The sequence below is a fragment of the Typha latifolia genome, chromosome 1, assembly GCF_019914945.1.
Source record: "Typha latifolia isolate L0001 chromosome 1, TyphaL0001v2, whole genome shotgun sequence".
NCBI lineage: Eukaryota > Viridiplantae > Streptophyta > Magnoliopsida > Poales > Typhaceae > Typha > Typha latifolia.
Genome location: NC_133086.1, coordinates 19,794,313 through 19,814,580, shown reverse-complemented (window position 1 = coordinate 19,814,580; position 20,268 = coordinate 19,794,313). Strand labels below are relative to the sequence as shown.

General features: G+C 35.7%; 4 protein-coding genes across 6 annotated transcripts; 1 reads left to right on the top strand and 3 right to left on the bottom strand.

Moving 5' to 3' along the window:
- Positions 1–80: 80 nt before the first annotated feature.
- LOC140800393 (mediator of RNA polymerase II transcription subunit 20a-like) lies at positions 81–3,221 on the bottom strand. Of its 2 annotated transcripts, none has more exons than XM_073155156.1 (4): positions 3,065–3,221; positions 2,653–2,974; positions 2,058–2,147; positions 81–465 (listed from the first exon to the last, which is right to left on the bottom strand). In XM_073155156.1, exons 1-4 carry the CDS (start codon positions 3,133–3,135, stop codon positions 241–243), a joined length of 708 nt encoding a protein of 235 aa, XP_073011257.1. In that variant the 5' UTR covers positions 3,136–3,221; the 3' UTR covers positions 81–240. The 2 variants fall into 2 exon arrangements, with proteins under 2 accessions (XP_073011257.1, XP_073011265.1); XM_073155164.1 differs by having other exon boundaries at positions 2,653–2,982; positions 3,065–3,196.
- A 7-nt stretch (positions 3,222–3,228) lies between these two features.
- Positions 3,229–5,890, top strand: LOC140800404 (ubiquitin-like protein ATG12). Its single transcript, XM_073155175.1, has 5 exons — positions 3,229–3,371; positions 3,452–3,510; positions 4,443–4,511; positions 4,592–4,654; positions 5,629–5,890. The coding sequence occupies exons 1-5, from the start codon at positions 3,335–3,337 to the stop codon at positions 5,686–5,688; spliced, it is 288 nt and encodes a 95-aa protein (XP_073011276.1). The 5' UTR covers positions 3,229–3,334; the 3' UTR covers positions 5,689–5,890.
- A 1,321-nt stretch (positions 5,891–7,211) lies between these two features.
- LOC140801501 (transcription factor MYB1-like) lies at positions 7,212–8,753 on the bottom strand. The gene is made up of 3 exons (XM_073157050.1): positions 8,125–8,753; positions 7,906–8,035; positions 7,212–7,810 (listed from the first exon to the last, which is right to left on the bottom strand). The coding sequence occupies exons 1-3, from the start codon at positions 8,255–8,257 to the stop codon at positions 7,345–7,347; spliced, it is 729 nt and encodes a 242-aa protein (XP_073013151.1). The 5' UTR covers positions 8,258–8,753; the 3' UTR covers positions 7,212–7,344.
- A 5,770-nt stretch (positions 8,754–14,523) lies between these two features.
- LOC140788501 (transcription factor MYB1-like) lies at positions 14,524–15,629 on the bottom strand. 2 transcript variants are annotated; one of them, XM_073137793.1, is made up of 3 exons: positions 15,358–15,629; positions 15,110–15,239; positions 14,524–15,016 (listed from the first exon to the last, which is right to left on the bottom strand). In XM_073137793.1, the coding sequence occupies exons 1-3, from the start codon at positions 15,521–15,523 to the stop codon at positions 14,602–14,604; spliced, it is 711 nt and encodes a 236-aa protein (XP_072993894.1). In that variant the 5' UTR covers positions 15,524–15,629; the 3' UTR covers positions 14,524–14,601. The 2 variants fall into 2 exon arrangements, with proteins under 2 accessions (XP_072993894.1, XP_072993974.1); XM_073137873.1 differs by having other exon boundaries at positions 15,110–15,244; positions 15,358–15,616.
- Between the last annotated feature and the right edge of the window lie 4,639 nt (positions 15,630–20,268).

Here is a 20,268-nt window from a genome sequence, read left to right as displayed (position 1 = left end):
TTGCAGAAAGAAGGCCTCCTAAGGAGTAGTTCATGTTGTTTTACAGAAAGAAAGGCTATTAATGAGCATACTGAGACCTCTTGTTTCCTGTTCATGGAAAAGAAAAAATGTTATATGATTTGATGATGAATCGTAGAAAAGGGTTGACACGATTAGAGTTCATTAGTTTATACTCTTATACAGTCTTCAACTGGAAAGAAACAGGCTACAAGGGTTACAATATTCTATCTTTCGAGCCCATTAGTTTCTTACAGAAGCCATCAGTTGGGCCATGCAGCTTGCATACTGAAGTGCTGTATGTTGAGAAGTATAATGGTCCTCAAGACCATACTCTGCAAAGTTCGCCTCAATGTGAATAAAATGCCCAGGCAACGATTTCCTGGCTACTGTTTCCTGCCATATGTCGAAGAATTCCTCCAGAAGTGGCCTTGATCTTTCTATTGAAGACAAGGGAAGGTATTCCACCTGCAGAATGACAACAATAACAACCTCACATAAGTGTTTTCCAAGCATGCTGACTAATATTGAAAAAGTAAAAGTGGTACTGAACTTTTTATAGTATTAACAACTCAGTAACTAGAGGTGCATGTAAAGTTTCCAAAAGACAGCAAAGCGAAAACAATCTTTAGTTCTCTTGAAGCTCGCTAAACTCATCCATATCAATTTGGCGTAGTACATGATATATACTTCCTAAGTTCCTATGAACGTTGTATATCTATACAATATAGTTTTTCATGTGCTTCTGATGAATTCAGTGGATTCCAAGGAAATCAAATTTCATCATGGCTAAATGCAGTTTCTAAGTTCAAATGTTTCTGGCTCATTTACTGTAATATCATGATTTTAATGGTCTTTCAGACTGAGTACTTTGTGTTGCATGAACTACTTGGCTCTTTCTTATCATGAAAGCTTAACCAGCATAAAGAAACTTGAACTTAAAACTGCTGGAAAGGAAGGTTGACAAATTCCCACCCAACAGGTTTCTCCACATATCATGATTACCCTTTTCGTCACGATATAACTATATAAGCTACAAATAATAGTATACATATATCTAACTCCTTGAGGAGATCATATCGAGCAATGCAATAAAAGATACTTTTTATGCTTCAAGATGGAAAAATCCCCTACCGAAATTGAAGCACCAGTTAGTAAACCCACATACATCTTCATAATAACCTTGACAGCAAGAAAGAATTATCTTCATAAAACCACCTACATCTTTCTGTTAATAAATTACCCTTCCAGAGGAACCATCTAAGTGACACACAGAACATAATAGTGCACAACCTCTTAATATTTCAGTGCCGAAGGAAATAAAGGGCTGTCACAGCATGTCCATACATGGGAAGAATAGTTAATACCGTGTTGTACTTGCATTTGCACAGTGCCAAATAGCTCTATGTTTGCAAATCTGTCAATTGATGGAAAATGTGCATTTTTATGTTTCAATGAAACAGGGTTGTGGCTTTTTTGTCAAAAAAAACTATCTAAATAGTTACTACCTTCATTCCGATCAATAAGAACCTTCACAGAAGCTCCTAATCACTATATGTGCAGTCGTTAACAAGCTAGAACCCTCTAAGCTTCTACAACTCCTTAAATTATTAACTCAGATATCCCACCTGGATATGTCCATAGCAGGAAATTTTGGAGCCAATTTTTTTTAATTAAATGAAACATTGGATATGGTCAAAGGTCAAAAGTAGGGCAAAGAATCCTTTTTAATAAGGGAATAAAAAAAAAGAATTCATGGCAAATTGACAAGGACAGAAAGAAGGAAAAAAAATACCACATCACTAAGATCATCATTCAAGAAATTTGATCATGTCCAAATATATAAACCATATGCAGAATATTGATAGAGGCAACAGACAGCCCCAATGTTTGGTCTTTTCCATTTAGAAGAACATCAGTTAATAAACAAGGCATCTAAAGAATCAATAATATCCTTCAATGAAGTTGTCTGAATGTTAACTCAAGCTGATAAAAACATAACAAAACTCGACAAGTTAACATTGAAAAGTTAACCCAGAAAAGAATCTCGAATAACATACCTCCATCATGATTCCCCTCAAAGTCTCAGAGAGAGCAGGAATGCACTTCCCCACCCTCAACTTGAAGTCACCTAGTTGGTACTGAAATCCCTGGAAAGAACAAGGAAAGAAGTATGTAAGTAAAGTACACGAGATTCCTGAACTAAACATACACCAAATTGTTCAATGAATCAGAGAATCCTCACAATTCCAAGTAACCTCCACCTAGAATCATATAACCATAATATGGAGGAGTTTGTCCAGACAAAAAAATAGAAATAAACATAATACGGAGGCAAATAATAGTGCAATTTTGCAGGCTCATATGGTCAACCATTACTCAAAAGGATTTCAATAGAAGAACTTGTCGACTCGAAACTACTTCAGTATTTATCACTAATTCTGTCCCTCTAATGCTTAATTGGATTTTGTTCGAGTACTTTTTAGAATCTCCTCGATGCAATATAAACTTGGAACTGAAACAGGAAGCAAGTGCCTGAAGAATTTCCAATATCGAAGCGCGGAAATATAAAAGGTGCACGAAGAAAAAAAAAACTCTATTTTGAGATCAAGAATAAAGCCCTAAACCCCAAAAAAGCACTGAGATTGATGGAACCTCGAAGTTGAGGACAACGCGGCCTTTGTAGGATTGGAGCTTCTCCATGATGGATTGGATAGAGAAGTCGGCCTCGACGACGAGGCGGTGCACGCGGAGGACGAAGAAGTACTTGGAAGGGTGGTCGTGGAGGACGAGGCCGAGCAAATCGCGAGGGATGTCGCTGGAACTCGTCGCTTCTCGAGACATCGCGCGGTAGAACGTCATCGCCGTCTTCCACCGCCCATCCTTGACGCCGTTAAAGCCCTCCACGCATTGGCACAACTCCGCCAAGATCTGGCTGTTGAGGGTTGTCCCCGGATTAGGCTGCCAGTGCATTAGCCTGCAATTCTACACGAATAAGCTTATATCTATCCATGGCGAGTGATGAATAATCTGGAGAGAGGGAGGGAGAGAGAGATGCTAATATTACATTTTGACAGTCATGGCGAAGGACTCCAGAGATGAAGAAGGCAGAAAGCAAGGTCTGCGACTTGGGCTCATATACTAAAGAGTCCAACTTATCGGATCAATTAGACCCGACAGAGATAAATATATACTCTTCAAACGAATCGGTTAAGTTATCCGGCTTCTTATTCGCGTTCTTTATACGTCCTCGAGTAGCCCACCTTTTCCTTCTTTCCCCCTTCCATTGGATCTCCGGCTTCTCGTGTTCCTCTAAACCTCTCTTCCCCCTTCGACGATGGCGGCGGCTGAATCGCCGACTTCCGATCGAAAGGGTAAAGACTACTAAAATCCCCTCTCTGTTTTCCTTCTCCTTTACTTTCCCTTCCTCTTATCGTTCCACTCGCTTGTGCAGTTGTGGTCCACCTGAGGGCGACCGGAGACGCTCCCATTCTAAAGCAGGCCAAATTCAAGGTGCCGATCTCTCATCTCTCTCGACTATTTCTTCAACTATGCATATTCTTCGTCGAATTGGCTCTGAAATGACTCCATATTCGAAGATAGACTAGATTAGCTATTGCAATTGATACTCGTTAATTGAAATAAATTGATGAGGTACAATTCATCTCCTCCATAGGCGTATTATTATGAAGTAGGCATCCAGTCCTACCACTAATAGAACTCTAGGCACTCCTGTGTAAAATTGCCGTGTAACTGATGAGGATTCGCTCTAGTTGGATCGAAGGGAGAACAAATGTAGTAAGAACGAGATCGTTTCCTTTTCTTTTCCTCCTTTCAATGGTTTGGGGTCGCTTGGGGCAGAGACACCTGTTGAGATCTCACTGAGCAATTTTTTGGGGAATCATGTTCTTTATCTTATTGAGTCCTTATCAACTATTCACTAATTGAAGAAGATTATCAATCTTCTTAGATTAGAGAAGCGCCTATCAAGAGTAAACTAGGAGTTGTATGATAAAATTAGATGGAACGAGATGTGCTTACTCTTTTAGTGGAAATGTAAGTTGAGACTGACTAGATAGTTAGAAGAAAAAGCATTGTTAAGGAAGAGAGAAATGAAAAAACAATGCAGTTGAAGTTGTGAAACACTAAATAAGGCTTATGTTGTTAAGAACTTTAGTAGGAACTAGCAGAAACGCAGTATTAGGGGTGGTTGATTAGGTAGCACGTGTATGTGTCTGTCCACAAAAATTATATGGACGTGTTGGTATAGAATCATTTGGCATATTTTTTATGTGGTGAATTCCTCTATGGAGATTGAACTACTTCCCAGAATTATCCAGTAAAAGATGGACAATTGTTTGCCGTTGGGATTATGGTTTTATGGTTTTCCATCATAAAGAATAAGGATGACAAAAGGGATAAGATCACTTCTTTTTTCCTGGCAGATTGCTGGAAGTGACAAATTCTCAAAGGTCATTGAATTTCTTCGTCGTCAACTTCATCGGGATACCCTGGTATGTAAACTTTCATTGAAATTGTTAGTTCTTCAGTTCTCTGGATGCTTGATTGCTAATGCCTTACTTTTTCTTGACAGTTTGTATATATTAATAGTGCTTTCTCACCAAATCCAGATGAACTGGTGATTGATCTTTACAACGTAAGTTCTAGTTATTGTTATGTATATATAATACTTCTATATGCATTTACACACGTTCACATGTAGGCATGCACACAGACATATACACCAGCATTTGGATGCATGCAATTACACACACATTGATGTTACAGTTATATACTGAGGACATGTCTAGGAAATCACCAATTCAGTTATTTGTTGGTTCTGTTAGGGAATGATTAAATTGACAATTGGAAAAGTTGCATACAGAAATTTCAGTATTCATGTGGATCTAGAATGCGAATTAGGACATGTCATAATATATTATAATTAGCAATGAAGCCTTTATCTAGCTAACAAATTGATGCATGACTTTATTCAAAAAGAGAAAAAGAAAAGAGAACAAACGAGCAAACAAATTGATGCATGGGCAATTCATCTCCAACTACTTAATGCTTTACTTGTCGGTATTTTACATGCTCAAAATTATGATGAATGATGTGGATAACCAGCTGTCCGTCTTGAATGACTGATCATGCGCTTTGCTTGCTGGACACGAGCATGGTTGTTCCTTGTGAACTCTAAGCCATCATATGTATGACATTTACCTTGTAATTTTTATTATTTCCAGCTAATTTTCCCTTTTGTGTGAAGTAATGCTTGCAATCAGCTGTATACTATCACATATAGTTTATACTTCATACGAACTTGATGATTAAGACCTAACTTTGTACCAAATACTAGAAAGTCTCGTGTGCAGTTCATAATGATTGGTACAATATCCTTGTGTTTTATCAAGCATGCATAAACCCCTCTCCTCTTGCATGAAGTTGTGCATCTCCATATACTGTGGATTAAATTGCCAGATTATAAATGGTTGTGAAATTGCGAGATTGTAACTAGATATCAAATTGCTACATTAGAACAGAATATTGTCCTATTCTAATTTTTTAAATAAAGTATGCCTTTACTCAGTAATCAGACAGGATTAATAAACTTCTCTTTTGCAATGTCAGAATTTTGGGTTTGATGGGAAGCTGGTTGTTAATTATGCTTCCTCCATGGCATGGGGTTGAGAAACGATTTGAAGCTATATTTTCTGGAACTTGCACAGAAGAAGATTTATTTATACTCCATACTTCCTGACTTGTGTTTGTGAAGTTCTTAAGATTTGCGTTAGCAGAATATGTTGCCACCTTTCAGAAACGGCATGTAAGACCTGTTATCTTTTTATTGCTACCCTTTTAATGAAAGTAGGATATTATTCTTTCTTCTTGATGTACTGAGGCTCTTAATAGTAAATATTTTAGATTTATGTTGTTTTTCAGAACGTTAGGTTAGGCAGTGTACGGTACTAATATTGCACTCTAATTGATGAGTATGTATATTTGACAGAACAACTAGTTGAGCTACATTTTCAGTTTTATAGGGTTTTTAGTTAATGATATTATGAATCAAAGGTTGAGAGGATCGAATGCCTCTTAATACGCAGGAGGCCCTGGGGTTCTAATCCTTGTTTCTAGTAATCTGCTGCACATCATTTCCATGTTAGAATTAAACATTATTAGAACATGATTCAATTTTTCAGAGAAAAGCACGTGGATGACGAAAATTCCAATACTTGTACGTATAATGATACTTATAGGTTTTAATTTTTTTTTTCCCTAGAGTTACTGTCTAGTTTATTTGTTTGTTAATAGTTACTGGATCAGATTTTTGATCAATTTCTCTGGCCAAAAGCAGTTGGGAAGGGTCTATTGACCTCATGGCACTTCTCATAACCTCTTTCTTTATTCCATGACACATAAATTCGGTCCACGTGAAAAGGAATTGGATATTCAAAAGCTGGCCATGCTGCTACCTTTAAAAAGATCCTCTAAAGATGAAGCTTTTTCACATTATCGTCCTTATCTTTACTATTTTTTTATTGATCATAGCTAGGGTTCATGATTCATCATGGTCTCTAATTATTTGTGACTTTGAAATCTACTTGGGCTCGAATTTTTAATCATAGGATGGTCCTATCAGTCTTGAACATATATACCTTTTGCCCTTCCCAAGAACCCCCACGAGAAGAATGGATGGCGTATATGATAGAAAAAAGAAAATGGAAAACTGTTTAGTCTTTACTCACTCAGAAGAAGACATGATGAGAACCACTAGTTAATTTCATCAGTTGATGACTAGTGTAGCTATGTATAGGGAAGGGCCATTGCTTAATTTGATTCAATATGCCCAACATATTGTCATATGACTTGAATTGGATTTCAATGAGTTTTCTGGGACAAATTTAATGCATTGCTCAGTTTACAGACTTGTAATTGGACAAACATTAATAGGTCCCAATGACTAGCGAGATTTTGTGCATGAGACGTCTTCTATATGTTCTACATGACATCCAACATGGTGAATATTTCAGTGTGAATTTACCAACTTTATGCATGCCCATGAGTTAATGAGTTAATGTGCCCTTGGCCTTTTATCAGACCAGGCAGGCTTGAGCCAGGACATTGATAGACATGTTTGGAGCAACATGTTCGATTCCCCTAGGGGCCTGGGGTTAATATTTGGTAAAGTTGTCTAGCTAGCCGACTGGTTGTTTTGTTGCACGGTGAAGTAATATATTGACCTACTTATTCATTACACATTAAGGCAGTGACATGTCTCATCGTACAGTCCATGCCATTTTGGAACCATCCTAGTTACAAATTAAGATCTCCCACATTATTCCCCTACCTCTCTCCTCTGAGATCCAAGTAATTACCAAAGCTACAATGTATCGGATCACTTATCCAATCAACAAACGCCTGTCCACAATCCTCTTCTCTTGTTGCAAAGAAGTTGCATGGTGATTGTCCCCCAGACAGTCCAACATCCAAAGAATCCAATGCCGAGGTTCCACCGGAATCCAAAGGCATCAATACATCCCACCAGTTGTCTTGAGCAACAGCAGCAGCAGCAGCCATGCTCGACAGCTCTCCTACTGCGGCAGTTTCAGCAGCTCCCTTGTAATCAGCTACTTTCTTGGTGCATCGAACGGCCTTCGCACGGATCAAGAGAGCTCGTTCGCCGCCGGTTGATGCCTCCCGTTCTTTTGCTCTCTGTCGATCCTGGACCTTCTTCCTTAAGCACGTGTTCCAGTAGTTCTTGATTTCGTTGTCTGTTCGCCCTGGCAGCCTCCCTGCAATCAGAGACCACCTGCAAGGGAATTGTCTAACGATCAACTTCTTCTAGTTCATAGTTTTGAAAATTTATTAAAAAAACAAAAAATTATTAGAACAAGTGAAACTTACTTGTTTCCTAAGAGGTTGTGAAGCCTTATGATGAGGTCCTCTTCGTCCCCAGTAATGTTGCCTCTCTTGATGTCTGGCCTCAGGTAGTTCAGCCATCGAAGACGACAACTTTTTCCGCATCGCTTAAGACCTTTAAAAACCCATCACACCACATGAATGGATGAAATAAATGAATGAGAAATGATTTTAAACTTTATTCATAAGGGGGATTAGTTGCACCTGCTCTTTTGGGGATGCTTCCCCATCTCCCTTCTCCATGGGCTATGATGTAGGCTTTGAGAATTCTATCCTCCTCTGCAGTCCAAGCTCCTCTCTTGAGTTCTTCTCTTAAGTAACAGGGTTCCCTACCCATGATACGGAAGCGAACGTATATGCCTCCTACTTCCTACTTTGCCTTAGTCTTTAGAGGTCTCTCTTATAAGACTCTTGAACTACTTACTACGAGGGATTATGCTAGCTATATGCTAACATTCTCGTACAAAATTGTGAGGAATCCAAGTCTAGAGATGCCTAAACCAAATAGACCTCTTCATTAGTGATACTATATATATAAAGGCTATGGCTAAAACTTTTATGACCATATAATTTTGCTTAGATTCTAGTTGCCTAACACTTAGACTCACAGCCTTGCAAATCGAAAAGTGAAGCAAGTGATCGAGAAATCCACTGTAGCCGGCCCCATCATGGTTAATTAATTAAGTGGAAAGAAGCTTTAAGTCCATCACTACCATCGTCTGATCACTTTCTTCATCTACCTTTCTCGTTTAGTCTCTCAGCAGCCTCCTCACTGTTGCTCAAAGTTGTTCTCTTTTCAAGTCTCCCAAGTAATTTGAGACTCCTCGTGAATTAAATGTGGAGGGCTGAGAACAGCAAGTTATTTATGGCCGATGCATGAACATAATCATTGTGCTGATGTTTTACGACAGTATAAACAACAACTAGACCACTTAGATTTGGTTTGAAAATTTCCCTCATCATCAAAGATTTTAATTCTTCTGATGAAAATTAAATGCTAGTGAAGAAAGGATGAGGAAACTAGGACAAGCCACTAATGTTTCTAAATGATGAGTCCATACTCTCTCAAGTGCATGAATAGGTCTAGTTCACTTTATTTTAAATACAAATTTCAGTGAATTTTGCTACGCAAAATCATTGAACCAAATGACAACAACAACTTTTTTTTTTTTGGTAAATCATTTATTGTGTCTGGACTCATATATAAATTGCTTTTCTCAATAAATTTAGTTCACTTTAAGAAAGTTATTATTTAGTTCTGCAGTTCACGTAAGTCGATTTTTTGGTTCAGCAATATATTATATAGAAGTTATCATCCTTTAGCGATTTTTATCTCATTCCGCGACTTCACTTAGGGGTTTATATAGCAAATCGATTCTCACATAAGTCACCTTCGGTTCACAACTCAATTGGATCATTATTTAAATTTTGAAATAGACTATGAACTAAAAGTCCAAAACAAAAAAAATGTACACTAGTGGGGGGACTTAGAACAGTCAAAAACTCACTTCTTGCTAGTTTTAACTTTTACCAGCCCATCTGATTTGGCTGCCATATTATCAAGGCTGTAGGAAAAATCCTACACCTTGGGCTGCAGAGGATCTGGCAAAGGCACACTAAATGTGAACTTGTGTGAAGTGTTTACATGTGAAGTGCTTCATCTCAAACAAGGTCAATTTGGCATTTTTCTCCAGCTATGTAGACATAATTCATTGGGATATGAAGTGCCAATTGGAAATTAGAGAATTTTTAATATCTTTAAGACTGTTCCTTTCATATTGTTCACAGATAAAATTTATTGTAATCAGTCCCTTTTTGTCTTATAGACACCTGTGTACTTATTTAAATTCATAATTACCATCACATGACATGCAAGGCTTGTCCTCAAGTGAGTGTGTAGAAAGTAGTGGGTTCTATCAAATCAAAATGTTAGGTAGAGATCGATCACCAGTAGTTTAGGGAATGAATGAAAAATTAATCATATAATTTCTTCTGCCCTCCAAGAACAAGAACGTAGACAAAGAGATCTTTTGTCCTCCACTTTCCTCAACATTTCCTATCAGCGAGCGTGAATTATTGTGATAAGTTGCAGGGATAATATTCTCCTAGTCCACAATTTATAGTTGATTAATTGCTCATCTTTGATCCTATGTTGGTGTCGGCCAACTATATTATTACGCCTTCTATGTCTTGATAGGGCTGGAATGAAGAGCAATGATTCAATATATATATCGATAAATTATTAAAATAAGATGATATTATTTGACCAATCGGTGAAGAAAAGATAAAAGAAGAAAAAAAAAATATTAAGAAACTAATTTATTCAAAGTGAAGGGGTTACCAACACTTCTGGTCAATCATTGAACTCAGAGAGGAAGAACTGCAACGAGCCTAGTGCATGCATGCATGCATGCATGCAAGCATTCTACCAATCCAACTACATAACTAAAATTAAAAAAAGTTAGGCCAGTTTGGCTTGATTAAAGCCAGTCCACTTGTCAGATGAAAAAAAAAAAAAAAAAAAAAAAACAAACAAAACAAAACAAAATGCTCTTTTGTTATAACGTCACGTTAATAAAATATAAAGAACGATTCATAAGAATCCAAAAGACAACTCATAAACGATCAATAATAAACGAGAAATCTGGAGTAGTATTCATTAAAAAAAATAGGTTCCCATAACTAATAAGGGCAGCCGTAGGCCCACCCGTTTGTCTCTTACACTGACTCTAGCTCGAACTCCGTATGAAGAAAATTCCAAGTACTTCAAACTTTAATCACTTTATCAGTGGACTGGCATTGGTAAACAAAAACTTTTGCCCCTGTACAGTGGCAATGCCCTTAAATCCCTCTTATGATCGATTCTTATCAATAAGGACGATACGTAGCAATCGCTTTGCCCACGCCATTAGGATTTAGGAGAAAAAAGAGAAGCAAAAATTATCTGAATCTGAATCTGGCCCATCTGGGTTGAAGAGAAAAAAATTACAATTGACAAACTATATTTTGACTGGATTATAAAATATATATCTATTATTTTCTCATGATTGTTTATCAAATAGAGTCCACTAAAAAATAAGTAAGTCTTACTCTACGAATTCAAAATGACCACTCATTAATCTCAAAAGTCTTATTAGGAAAAAGAGTATTTTTTAAGTTAACTCAACAGAAGAGCTCAAATAATAAATAATTTGTAGTTTTTCTCTATGATCTGAAAGTGGCAGCAGAGGGGAATTGTGCTATGCTGTCTATTTAGAAGAAAGTCTGTAAACTAATTATATTACTAATATTTTAATTAAATAATTACAGCTTGTTTAAATACAAATAAAGGAAAAAATAAGATAAGAATTGTACGAACAAACCTCACATTTGGCTGGCTGGCAGTATTATAAATCAAATAATAATATAATAAAGTATAAAAAATACACACTCATATATAATTAATAAATAAATAATGTCCTAAATTTTACAAATCATGTCCTAAATTTTATCTATTTTATAATTCACACTCTGACTTTAAAGATTTTATAATTAGCTTTTTTTTATAATTATTATTTAACGCCCTAATATTATTTTAACTAATTAATATCGATCAAGTTACTAAATTACTCTCACCGTTAATTTTTTTTCTTCTCTGTTCTATTTTATATATTATAACAAAATATTCTTTTGCTGGCATTATTTAAATTAACGAATAATATTAAATGAGAATTATAAGAAAAAAAAAAGTAGATGTTGGATTATAAAAAAGAACTCAAACACAGAATGTGAATCTTAAAATAAATAAAATATAAAGTGTAATTTGAAAATTTTAAAACTAAAAAAAAAAAAAAAAACATCAATTTGGGCGGCCGCTTGTAGCACTACAGTGTATGCAGTCCCCACCCCCCCTTAACAGACGTGGCAGCTTCTTCCACCGTCCGTGAGCCATCATTGAGAAAGAAGCGACCAATTAAGTGAGAAGACGAAAAAGGGAATTGAGAGACAGCTGTGTACTACTACGGATGGTGGCTAACAATGAGGTGCATGGCCCCACGCTATGTAAAAGGACTTGATGGAATTAAATTTAAGCCCATTTAGTTTATTAATATCTTTTATGGACCATGAAACTAACCTGAGACTAACCGTAGACTATAGAGGTCAATATGTATGTTGAATAATTGAGTTAAATCCTTTTTTTTCAAAAAAAAAAAAAAACTGAGCACAACGAATTTAAAATATATACATATTTTGTTTCGCTATAATTTAATCAAGAAATAACTTTAGTATATTTTATTGGTGGATTGAACTGCAATAATTTTTTATTTTATTTTATAATTTGTTCCTTTAGCATAAGACAAGCGAATTTAATTGAGTTTGTTTGCATGATTGTATGATTGTATCTCCTGTGGATTTGGTGTCGCTGTATCTGATCTGGATGTCGTAACAACTTTAATATTGTTTCCCTGGTCCGCTACAACCTCCTATGCTGGAACATCCGACGTGATCTTAGATTTGCCGGCACTTTTATCACTCTACACGTTTTAAGCATCAAATTGAAGATATGTCATGCATACCCTTATAAAATGCACTATATACATATTCCAAGTAAGTTGGAATATTCCTATAAATTTTTTCCACCGTTAGTATGGAATACTCGGGTGCTCGAATGATTGGATGTCATTCGAATGCATCCACAAATATTTTTTTAATTTAAAAAGAAAAGAAAAGAAATCTAAGTCCAATATATTTTTTGCCTAAGAATTGGTACAACCCTAGAGGGTCTAAGATATAGTTGGGTAAGAAAAACTTTAACCATTAGCTGAGGGAAGAAAGACTTCAATAATTAGCTGAGAGTATCGAGAGGTGCGACGGGTTGTGACTTGTAAGTACATCTTGTAGCACAACAGTTTTAATCTAGAAATAATTTGTGGTTTTTACCCTTATAAAATTTTGATTTGTTTTTAATCCAAATTATTGTTAATTATCTTCTGTTGTAATTTGTACCTACATTTCATTCGTCACTAAAATAAAATTTTGAGAGCTTCTGCTTCCTTTTAATTACTCTGTACGATTTACTATTTTCGCAATTCAAGCTACAGCATGCGAAGCTGCTTTGTTCTCTCTCGAGTGACACTTCACCATCGTCTTATCTGTTGAAATCTCTTTTTATTCCCTACCAAATAAAACTTGTTGGATCACCCATGCACTTATACCTTAAAAAGATCTAAAACTGACCCAGAATCATAGTTCTAGTACTAGTTAAGAAACTACAGGCTTATGTGTACTTACAAAATATAAATAATTATAGATAATGATGATTATAAGTCCACACTGTATATAAAATAACCGTGTATGTAGAGTAAATAAAGAAGAGAATTTAAATAGTAGCTGAGATGACCGGTGTTAATATAAGAGATAGTGAAGAGAGAACTTTAACTGTAGTTGAGGGGGAGGTTAAACTAGTGATTGTGTGTTATTATTAAATTTTTTTTTAAACTTATATAAAATAAAATGAGAGAGGATGATAAATTATTATAACGGAATAAAATAAGTTGTTGTGTAGTCTACTACACCAGAGAATAAATTTATTCATATTCCATGAGGTAACATGAGCTAACTGTGCGTTCGATTTAAGATTCATTCTTAAATTTATCCTAAGAAGATAATATATCCATTACTATTCTCATATTCTAATATTAGTCCAAGATTATATGTGAAATAACTAAGAAAATTATATTGTTATCGTAGACAAAAATCCCACCGGAATGCTATATGAAGTCTATTTTCTTATTTAATTACTTTGTACGATATACTCTTTTGACAATTCAAGCTTCGGCCATGAAGAGCTTTTCGGAGCTGCTTTGTTCTTTCTTGGAATGACACTTCACCATCATCTTGCACGTCGAAATTTCTTTTATGTTTCCTATCCAATGAAATATTTCTGGATCAACATTTAACGTGGCTTTGAATGTGTGATGATTCTTCTTCTAATTTTGTCATCATCGAAACAGGACTGTAGCTTTTTGTCCCCCAAAAAAAAAGAAGAAGAAAAAAAAAAACAATTTGTCGTTAGTCATCGACGTTCCTTCTGGAAATTGATCTTTGAAGTAGAAATTTTGGTGACCCACTGACCACTGCAACGTACCAGCATTGTTTGTTAGTGAGAGAGGTAGGTCGAGCTCCAAGTTCTTGAAATTTATAATGCATTTATAAAGTAGTAATCTGCATAAAGGAGACAATGTGTCGTCTTTCTGTGAACCAATAATGCCGACAATGTAGTGGATCATATTCATGCCAACAATGTAGTGGATCTTATTCTATCACCAGCAGTAAAATATATTTAAGATAAACTGTACTTAGATTCCTAGAATATTATTTATTTTTTCGGTGTTGAAGAAAAACGTTAAAATAATCGTCTTATCAGTGTATAATTTTCTCTTGTGGTACTAATATAAAAATGGGTAATAGTTGAAAGAATCTCAGTATAATTTTCTCTTCCGTGGACTTTAATAACTTGAATGGATTTCTCCTTCCTTACGCCTTTTAAGACGCCATAAATGGATAAAGTGGCAACCAAAGAGTTGAGAGAGAGAGAGAGAGAGAAAGATGAGAGAAGATTAATTTGTGTCACACTTAGATAGATACATTAACAAATTAATGGAGAATAGTTATAGCAAGACCTCCATGCAATTTAATTAATTAAACCGTGCCACTCCACAACTCTATACTTCCAGATTCATTCTGGAACAAAGACTCTAGACTCACATAGTCATGATCAAGTACAGATAAGCTATCGGTGCTACAACTCTTAATATCCTGGCCACAATCCTTGAACCATCTCAAGAGCTCGTACTCTAACGGGTCGTGCAATAAGAGCATATCATTATCCGAACTCGATAACAAGTTTAGCGGATCACGATCCGGAGAAGCCATCCGGGGAGCATCCGAATCCAACCCAAAGAACCCATCACTGCGAGGACTTTGCATCTCCAATTGGTTCCCATCAGGAAAACCACCAACCTGGGTCTCCACTTTCTTCTTCAGCACTGTGTTCCAGTAGTTCTTGATTTCGTTATCTGTTCGACCTGGGAGCCTCCCAGCTATCAAAGACCACCTGGTATTATAAGATGTCAAAGAAGATAAGAAAGAAGCTTATACCAGCTAGCTTAGCAAATTAAGAAGAGTATTTATAGCTAATAAAATATACCTATTCCCCAAGAGCCTATGGAGCCGAAGTATGAGATCCTCCTCCTCATGGGATATATTTCCTCTCTTAATATCCGGCCTCAGATAATTCAGCCAGCGAAGACGGCAGCTTCTCCCGGATCGATTCAAGCCTAAACTAAACCAAGAGGGGGGGAGGGGGGGGAATGTTTTCAAAAAATCGATTAAAAACTAACTAAATTAACATGACGAATAGATTTTACTTATAATTAAGTAATGCAATTAAGTTACCTGCACTTCTGGGGACTTTTCCCCATCGACCTTCGCCATGAGCTTTAACGTAGTCTGTGAGGATCTCGTCCTCTAATGCACTCCAAGAGCGCTTGTTCAAGCTTTCCTTTGAGCAGCCCAGCCTTCGTCGACCCATGCTTGCTTTCAAGGGTTTGGAGAGAGCCATAAATAAAACAATAAGTGAACAAGTGGCTCAGGCTTTATTTATCTACCTATATATATATATATATGTACTATACAATTTAGCTATCTAATTAGTAGCTTGCTTCGTGTTGGCAGTACTATATATGGGGGCGTGATGGATCACATGCATTGGGTTGGAGAGAGGAAGCAATAATTTAAAAGGTACTAAGGGGCCACCAAGGTCACAGTTATTTTGATGAATGAAGTATTGGCAGTGTTTGGCAAATGATGGGGATCTGGCGGCCGTGACAAGACGAGTCCAATATTGTGGTTAGTCATACACACATGTACAAAAATGATGCACCTCCCAGTGTAGAATATTATTAATCCCCGTTGATTAATTAAATGATGTCATATCCTATATGGTATTTTAGTCATAGTTGGGTGCGTTAATGATATCGATGTGCAGAAGTAATTTCAAGGGTGATGGCAGTGTACAAGCACTAGCTACCTGCCCTTCTCACTGGCCTTTCAAACATCTTATTGCGGTTTCTTTCATTCTTTGTGTCTGTATATATATATAATGGCTATAAAGTCTTTTATTATAGTGTATATTCCTCTAAATATTTGGCTTCATATATTTTCTTTAAGAATAACTCTATGCATATTGTTTGGTTATAAAATATGTATAATTTTGAATAAGCTAGCTTATGTAAGAATTTATGTTTAATTACTAAACTGTTGATTGAGTATGTTAAGTGTAATATAAATCTTACCTAGAAAAATATGTATAATTTTATTGGAACACTCTAGCTGTGATAAGATTTTATGTATAATTTATTATGTGACTTACTTTATATAATACTTGAATAAAATATACATAAGTGAGAAAACATATTTAAGAAGGATCTAAATTAAAAATAAATATTATTTATGCATGAGCCAAACACTGTCTTTATGCCTGCCAAAGCTAACTAATAGTTAAGATTTCATCAAATTAGTTTATATTAAGAACAAATTATCTATTTATTTTTTTCGATTAGTATATATTAGGAAGAAGAGAAAAAAAAAAGATGTAAAAGGAACTTCTTATTTGCATGCATGCATCTTGGTAAAGAGTATATATATATATGTAAATTAAGAATTTGAAAGAATCTTATAATATTAGATGATAATTAATGACTCAAAAACTTAAGTTATTCTATAACGGACAAAGGAGGCATGCATATCATGTGATTAACACAGCCAATTTTATACACCATTTTAAAGAAAATAGAGAACAAAATTGTAAGGATGAATGTGTAGCAGGACATATGCGACTTCAAATCAAGTGACGGTCAATAAGCTGCACTTGAACAGCACATTCAGTAATTGCAGTCAGTGCTTTTTTCTCACTTCCAACTGCCTGCCGAAGAAATGCAAGACATTCTTTTTTAACTTATTGCTGCTTTAAGGACTTTTCTAGACCGTAAACAGTCGATATTTTTCTTAAGCTAGCAGAGAACGTTCAACGTGAAACCCTCCGAAAGGAACTGATGAGGACTTGCTGCAACCCGATGCTAGCCAAATCAACCCCCTTGTTTGAATTTTATTTACCTTTTTCCTAAGTTATTTCCTGCAGCAGTTGGTCTACACACTCCGCCATCAAAGAAGGATCCACTGGCACATCTTTTTATATCTATGGATGAGGAAAGTGTGTCAAGTTCTTCGAAGAATTAAATCCCACGAGCTTGACCATCCTACTTCCGTAAGCAACTTCCAAAAGCATTCTCTGATGCATGATCATGCATCTATCCAAAGCAACTCTTCTGTTGTCCTCATCCATCCATCCATCCATCCATCCATCCATCCATCCATTGTCGACTTAGAAGGCCTAAGAGTCGCTGATAAATTCCTATGAAACTGACACCATGCATATTCTATGCAGAGAATTGACATGTGTGCAGATTCTTAGCTCCTTCCATTTTATTTTGTCAGTGCCAAACCGGTGACTTAGGTATCCCCGTTTGAAGCTGAGGTTCTCGTACGACATACAGTGAATTATGTCGTTGAGAAGCAGTTGGGTAAGATTATTGTCAAGGCTCATTTAAATTATTTTTAAAAAAAAAAACACTGAAGGGATCGTAATTTTTTCTTTTTGTTAAAAAAAAAGCTATTTATTATGATGAGACGATTGCGTGGTGGAATCCGTTTAGTTTAGGATGCATATCGTAATCTCTCTTAATATAACCTGATAGTTAAAGTGGGTGCTAGTTTTATTCATCATTTGGCCTCAATGAAAGACAACTGACGCCCATCTTTGTTAAGAGATGGGACATTGAGACATAGCCCAGTACGGATTGAAGTAAAACTACTTTTTGGTCAGATTTTCTCCACTACTGACTTGCAGAGGGCTAGCATCAATCTGTGGGTAAAAGAAGGGGATAACTTAGCGAAAGACAAAAGACAACAATGGTGGGTAATATATATACATATATATATATATATATATATATATATATATTCAACTCTTACTAACTCTATTATTTTGTAAAATAACTAGATCTTCATAATTGTGGAACTATCTCAGACCAAGCATCGCACAGGGAACATAGCGCAAGCAGAGGAGAGGAGACCTCATCCTCAGGCTTCAAAAGTTAATGGGGGAATAATAGGTACATTTCGTCTCTATGTTGCAAATTTTTTTGCAGATCTGGAAGTTATCTTTACCACGTGGTTATAAACTTGTAATATCTTGCCTGTCTGGTCGTACGGAAGGCGGGGTCAGGAACTTTTGGAACACGTCTTCCAAGAAGAAAGTTGCAAAAAAAGCCAACATGTGTCAGAGAGTCAAGTAGCAGGGAGCAATGAGCTCATTGAGCCAAAATTTGGCATAGAAATGCAATGCAGATCTAGTCCAGTACTGGCAAGAGAACTAACTCTTTGGATAACTTCTTATTTGTGATCACTAAGTAGAATGTAGTATAGTTTATTGAATTTAATCTAATGCAGTATTGTTGGTTGGAATTAATAGACAAAACTTCACCATCTCTCAAAAATGGACATTCGTTTTATGCTTATGTAAGGATGTTTAACTTTAATTGATAAATATTTTTTTTACTGTAGACTGTAGACTGTAGACGTGGGTGTGATAAAATTATAACATCCGAATTATTTCAAGAGTTTGGATGAACCAAATTTCACCTTTTGTGTAGAAAACTAGAAAGTTAATGAAATCAAAATGGATCATAAATTGAGTTGTCAGATTATTATGCCTTTCATGCAGGTCGAAACTTAATAAGAAATTTTGCTATCTTTGAACTGTTTTACGATTGTCGTTCATCGAGGCTTCATTTGCTGGTTATCCTGTCATCAATTCACCAATTTTCTTAATCTTCTAGCATTAGGCATGCATCAACCCCCACACTCACACCCCTTTGTGAGGACTTCCCCCCCCCAACCCACAACCTCCCCTCTTCCTAAATTATGATGGAGCTATCATTGATGTCATATTCGATAAATAGTACCACTGCTACTTACAACAACTTAGGCCTTATGGAACAAGATTGGCAGATATATTTAATAAATATATAATTAGTGACCAGTGATACCTACTCTTTATGAATATTTTAGGAGTCTTTAGCCTCTTGTATATAGAAATGCACGTGTATTGAGATGTACATATTTTTTAAAGATGCATATCTCAATGCATTTAGAGGTTGGTTTCTTTAAGAATAACCTAGTGATTGGGTTGGGGTAGAAAAATGAGAGGAGAATGATGAGTTAGGTTGAGATGGCTAGATACAGTATTTTGATATCGGAGTCTAATTAGTTTTTTAAAATAGTGATTTTTAGATTTAGCGCATTAAACTAAATAATAATTTTTAGTATCTAAAAAATATCTTTGACCAAACAACCCCTTAAGTAAGGACAAGCATAAAAAACTGAAAAAAAAAATGTCACACCATCTCACCTATTGACAAACCATTCTAGTTATCGTCAAACTCACATGCAATAGACTTATCAAACAGTCCGTGTCAAACTAATGGTTTGAAGGTCCAACCATTTTAGATCGATCATCTTTACCACACAATTTAAAATTAGCAAAAACTAGCACCGTCTAATTGTCCCACTTCCATAATAATAATTTATTTTAAGAGAAAAAGCATGATTTACAAATTTATAGTTATGCTAAAAATTGAGTGCCTTTCTGAACGTTTCTTTACGTGGCAAATATAATATGGCGACATAAAAAAGGCAAAAGTAGACACTCAAGAATTTTGTGAAACAAAGATGACATTTTAATCTTTTCACCTAAAAGGTTAAAAGGTAATGTCTGTCACACAATTACATATATGATAAGATATTCACAAGAGAGTTTAAAAACTTTGGTTTAACCATGTAAGGTGAAATATATTCTCTCCCTGCATTATAAAGTTAGGGGGGGGTACGAATACTTTGATTAAAAAATGTGGTAGATTAGAGGGTCAAGATTGGTGAGTCTACATGGTAAATAAAAAAGAAATTGTATATGAAATTTAAGTCTTAAATCAATCAAGTATCGGCCGCTTCCTAAAGTAAGGTCTGCAGAAATATACGTGTAGCAATCAATCAATCGAAATTAAGGTTGTTCCTGTCTAGAATAATTTAGTACTATAAGGCACGTGAAAGTTCTTCCTCCATTTTTAATAAGCCTATATATTTTTTTTTAGCTTTGATGCTCCTCCTGCGTACTTATTCACAGATCAACCCAAACCTAGAATGAACCCTTCGATTTGTCTTATTATACGAATCTTACGAATTATTTGT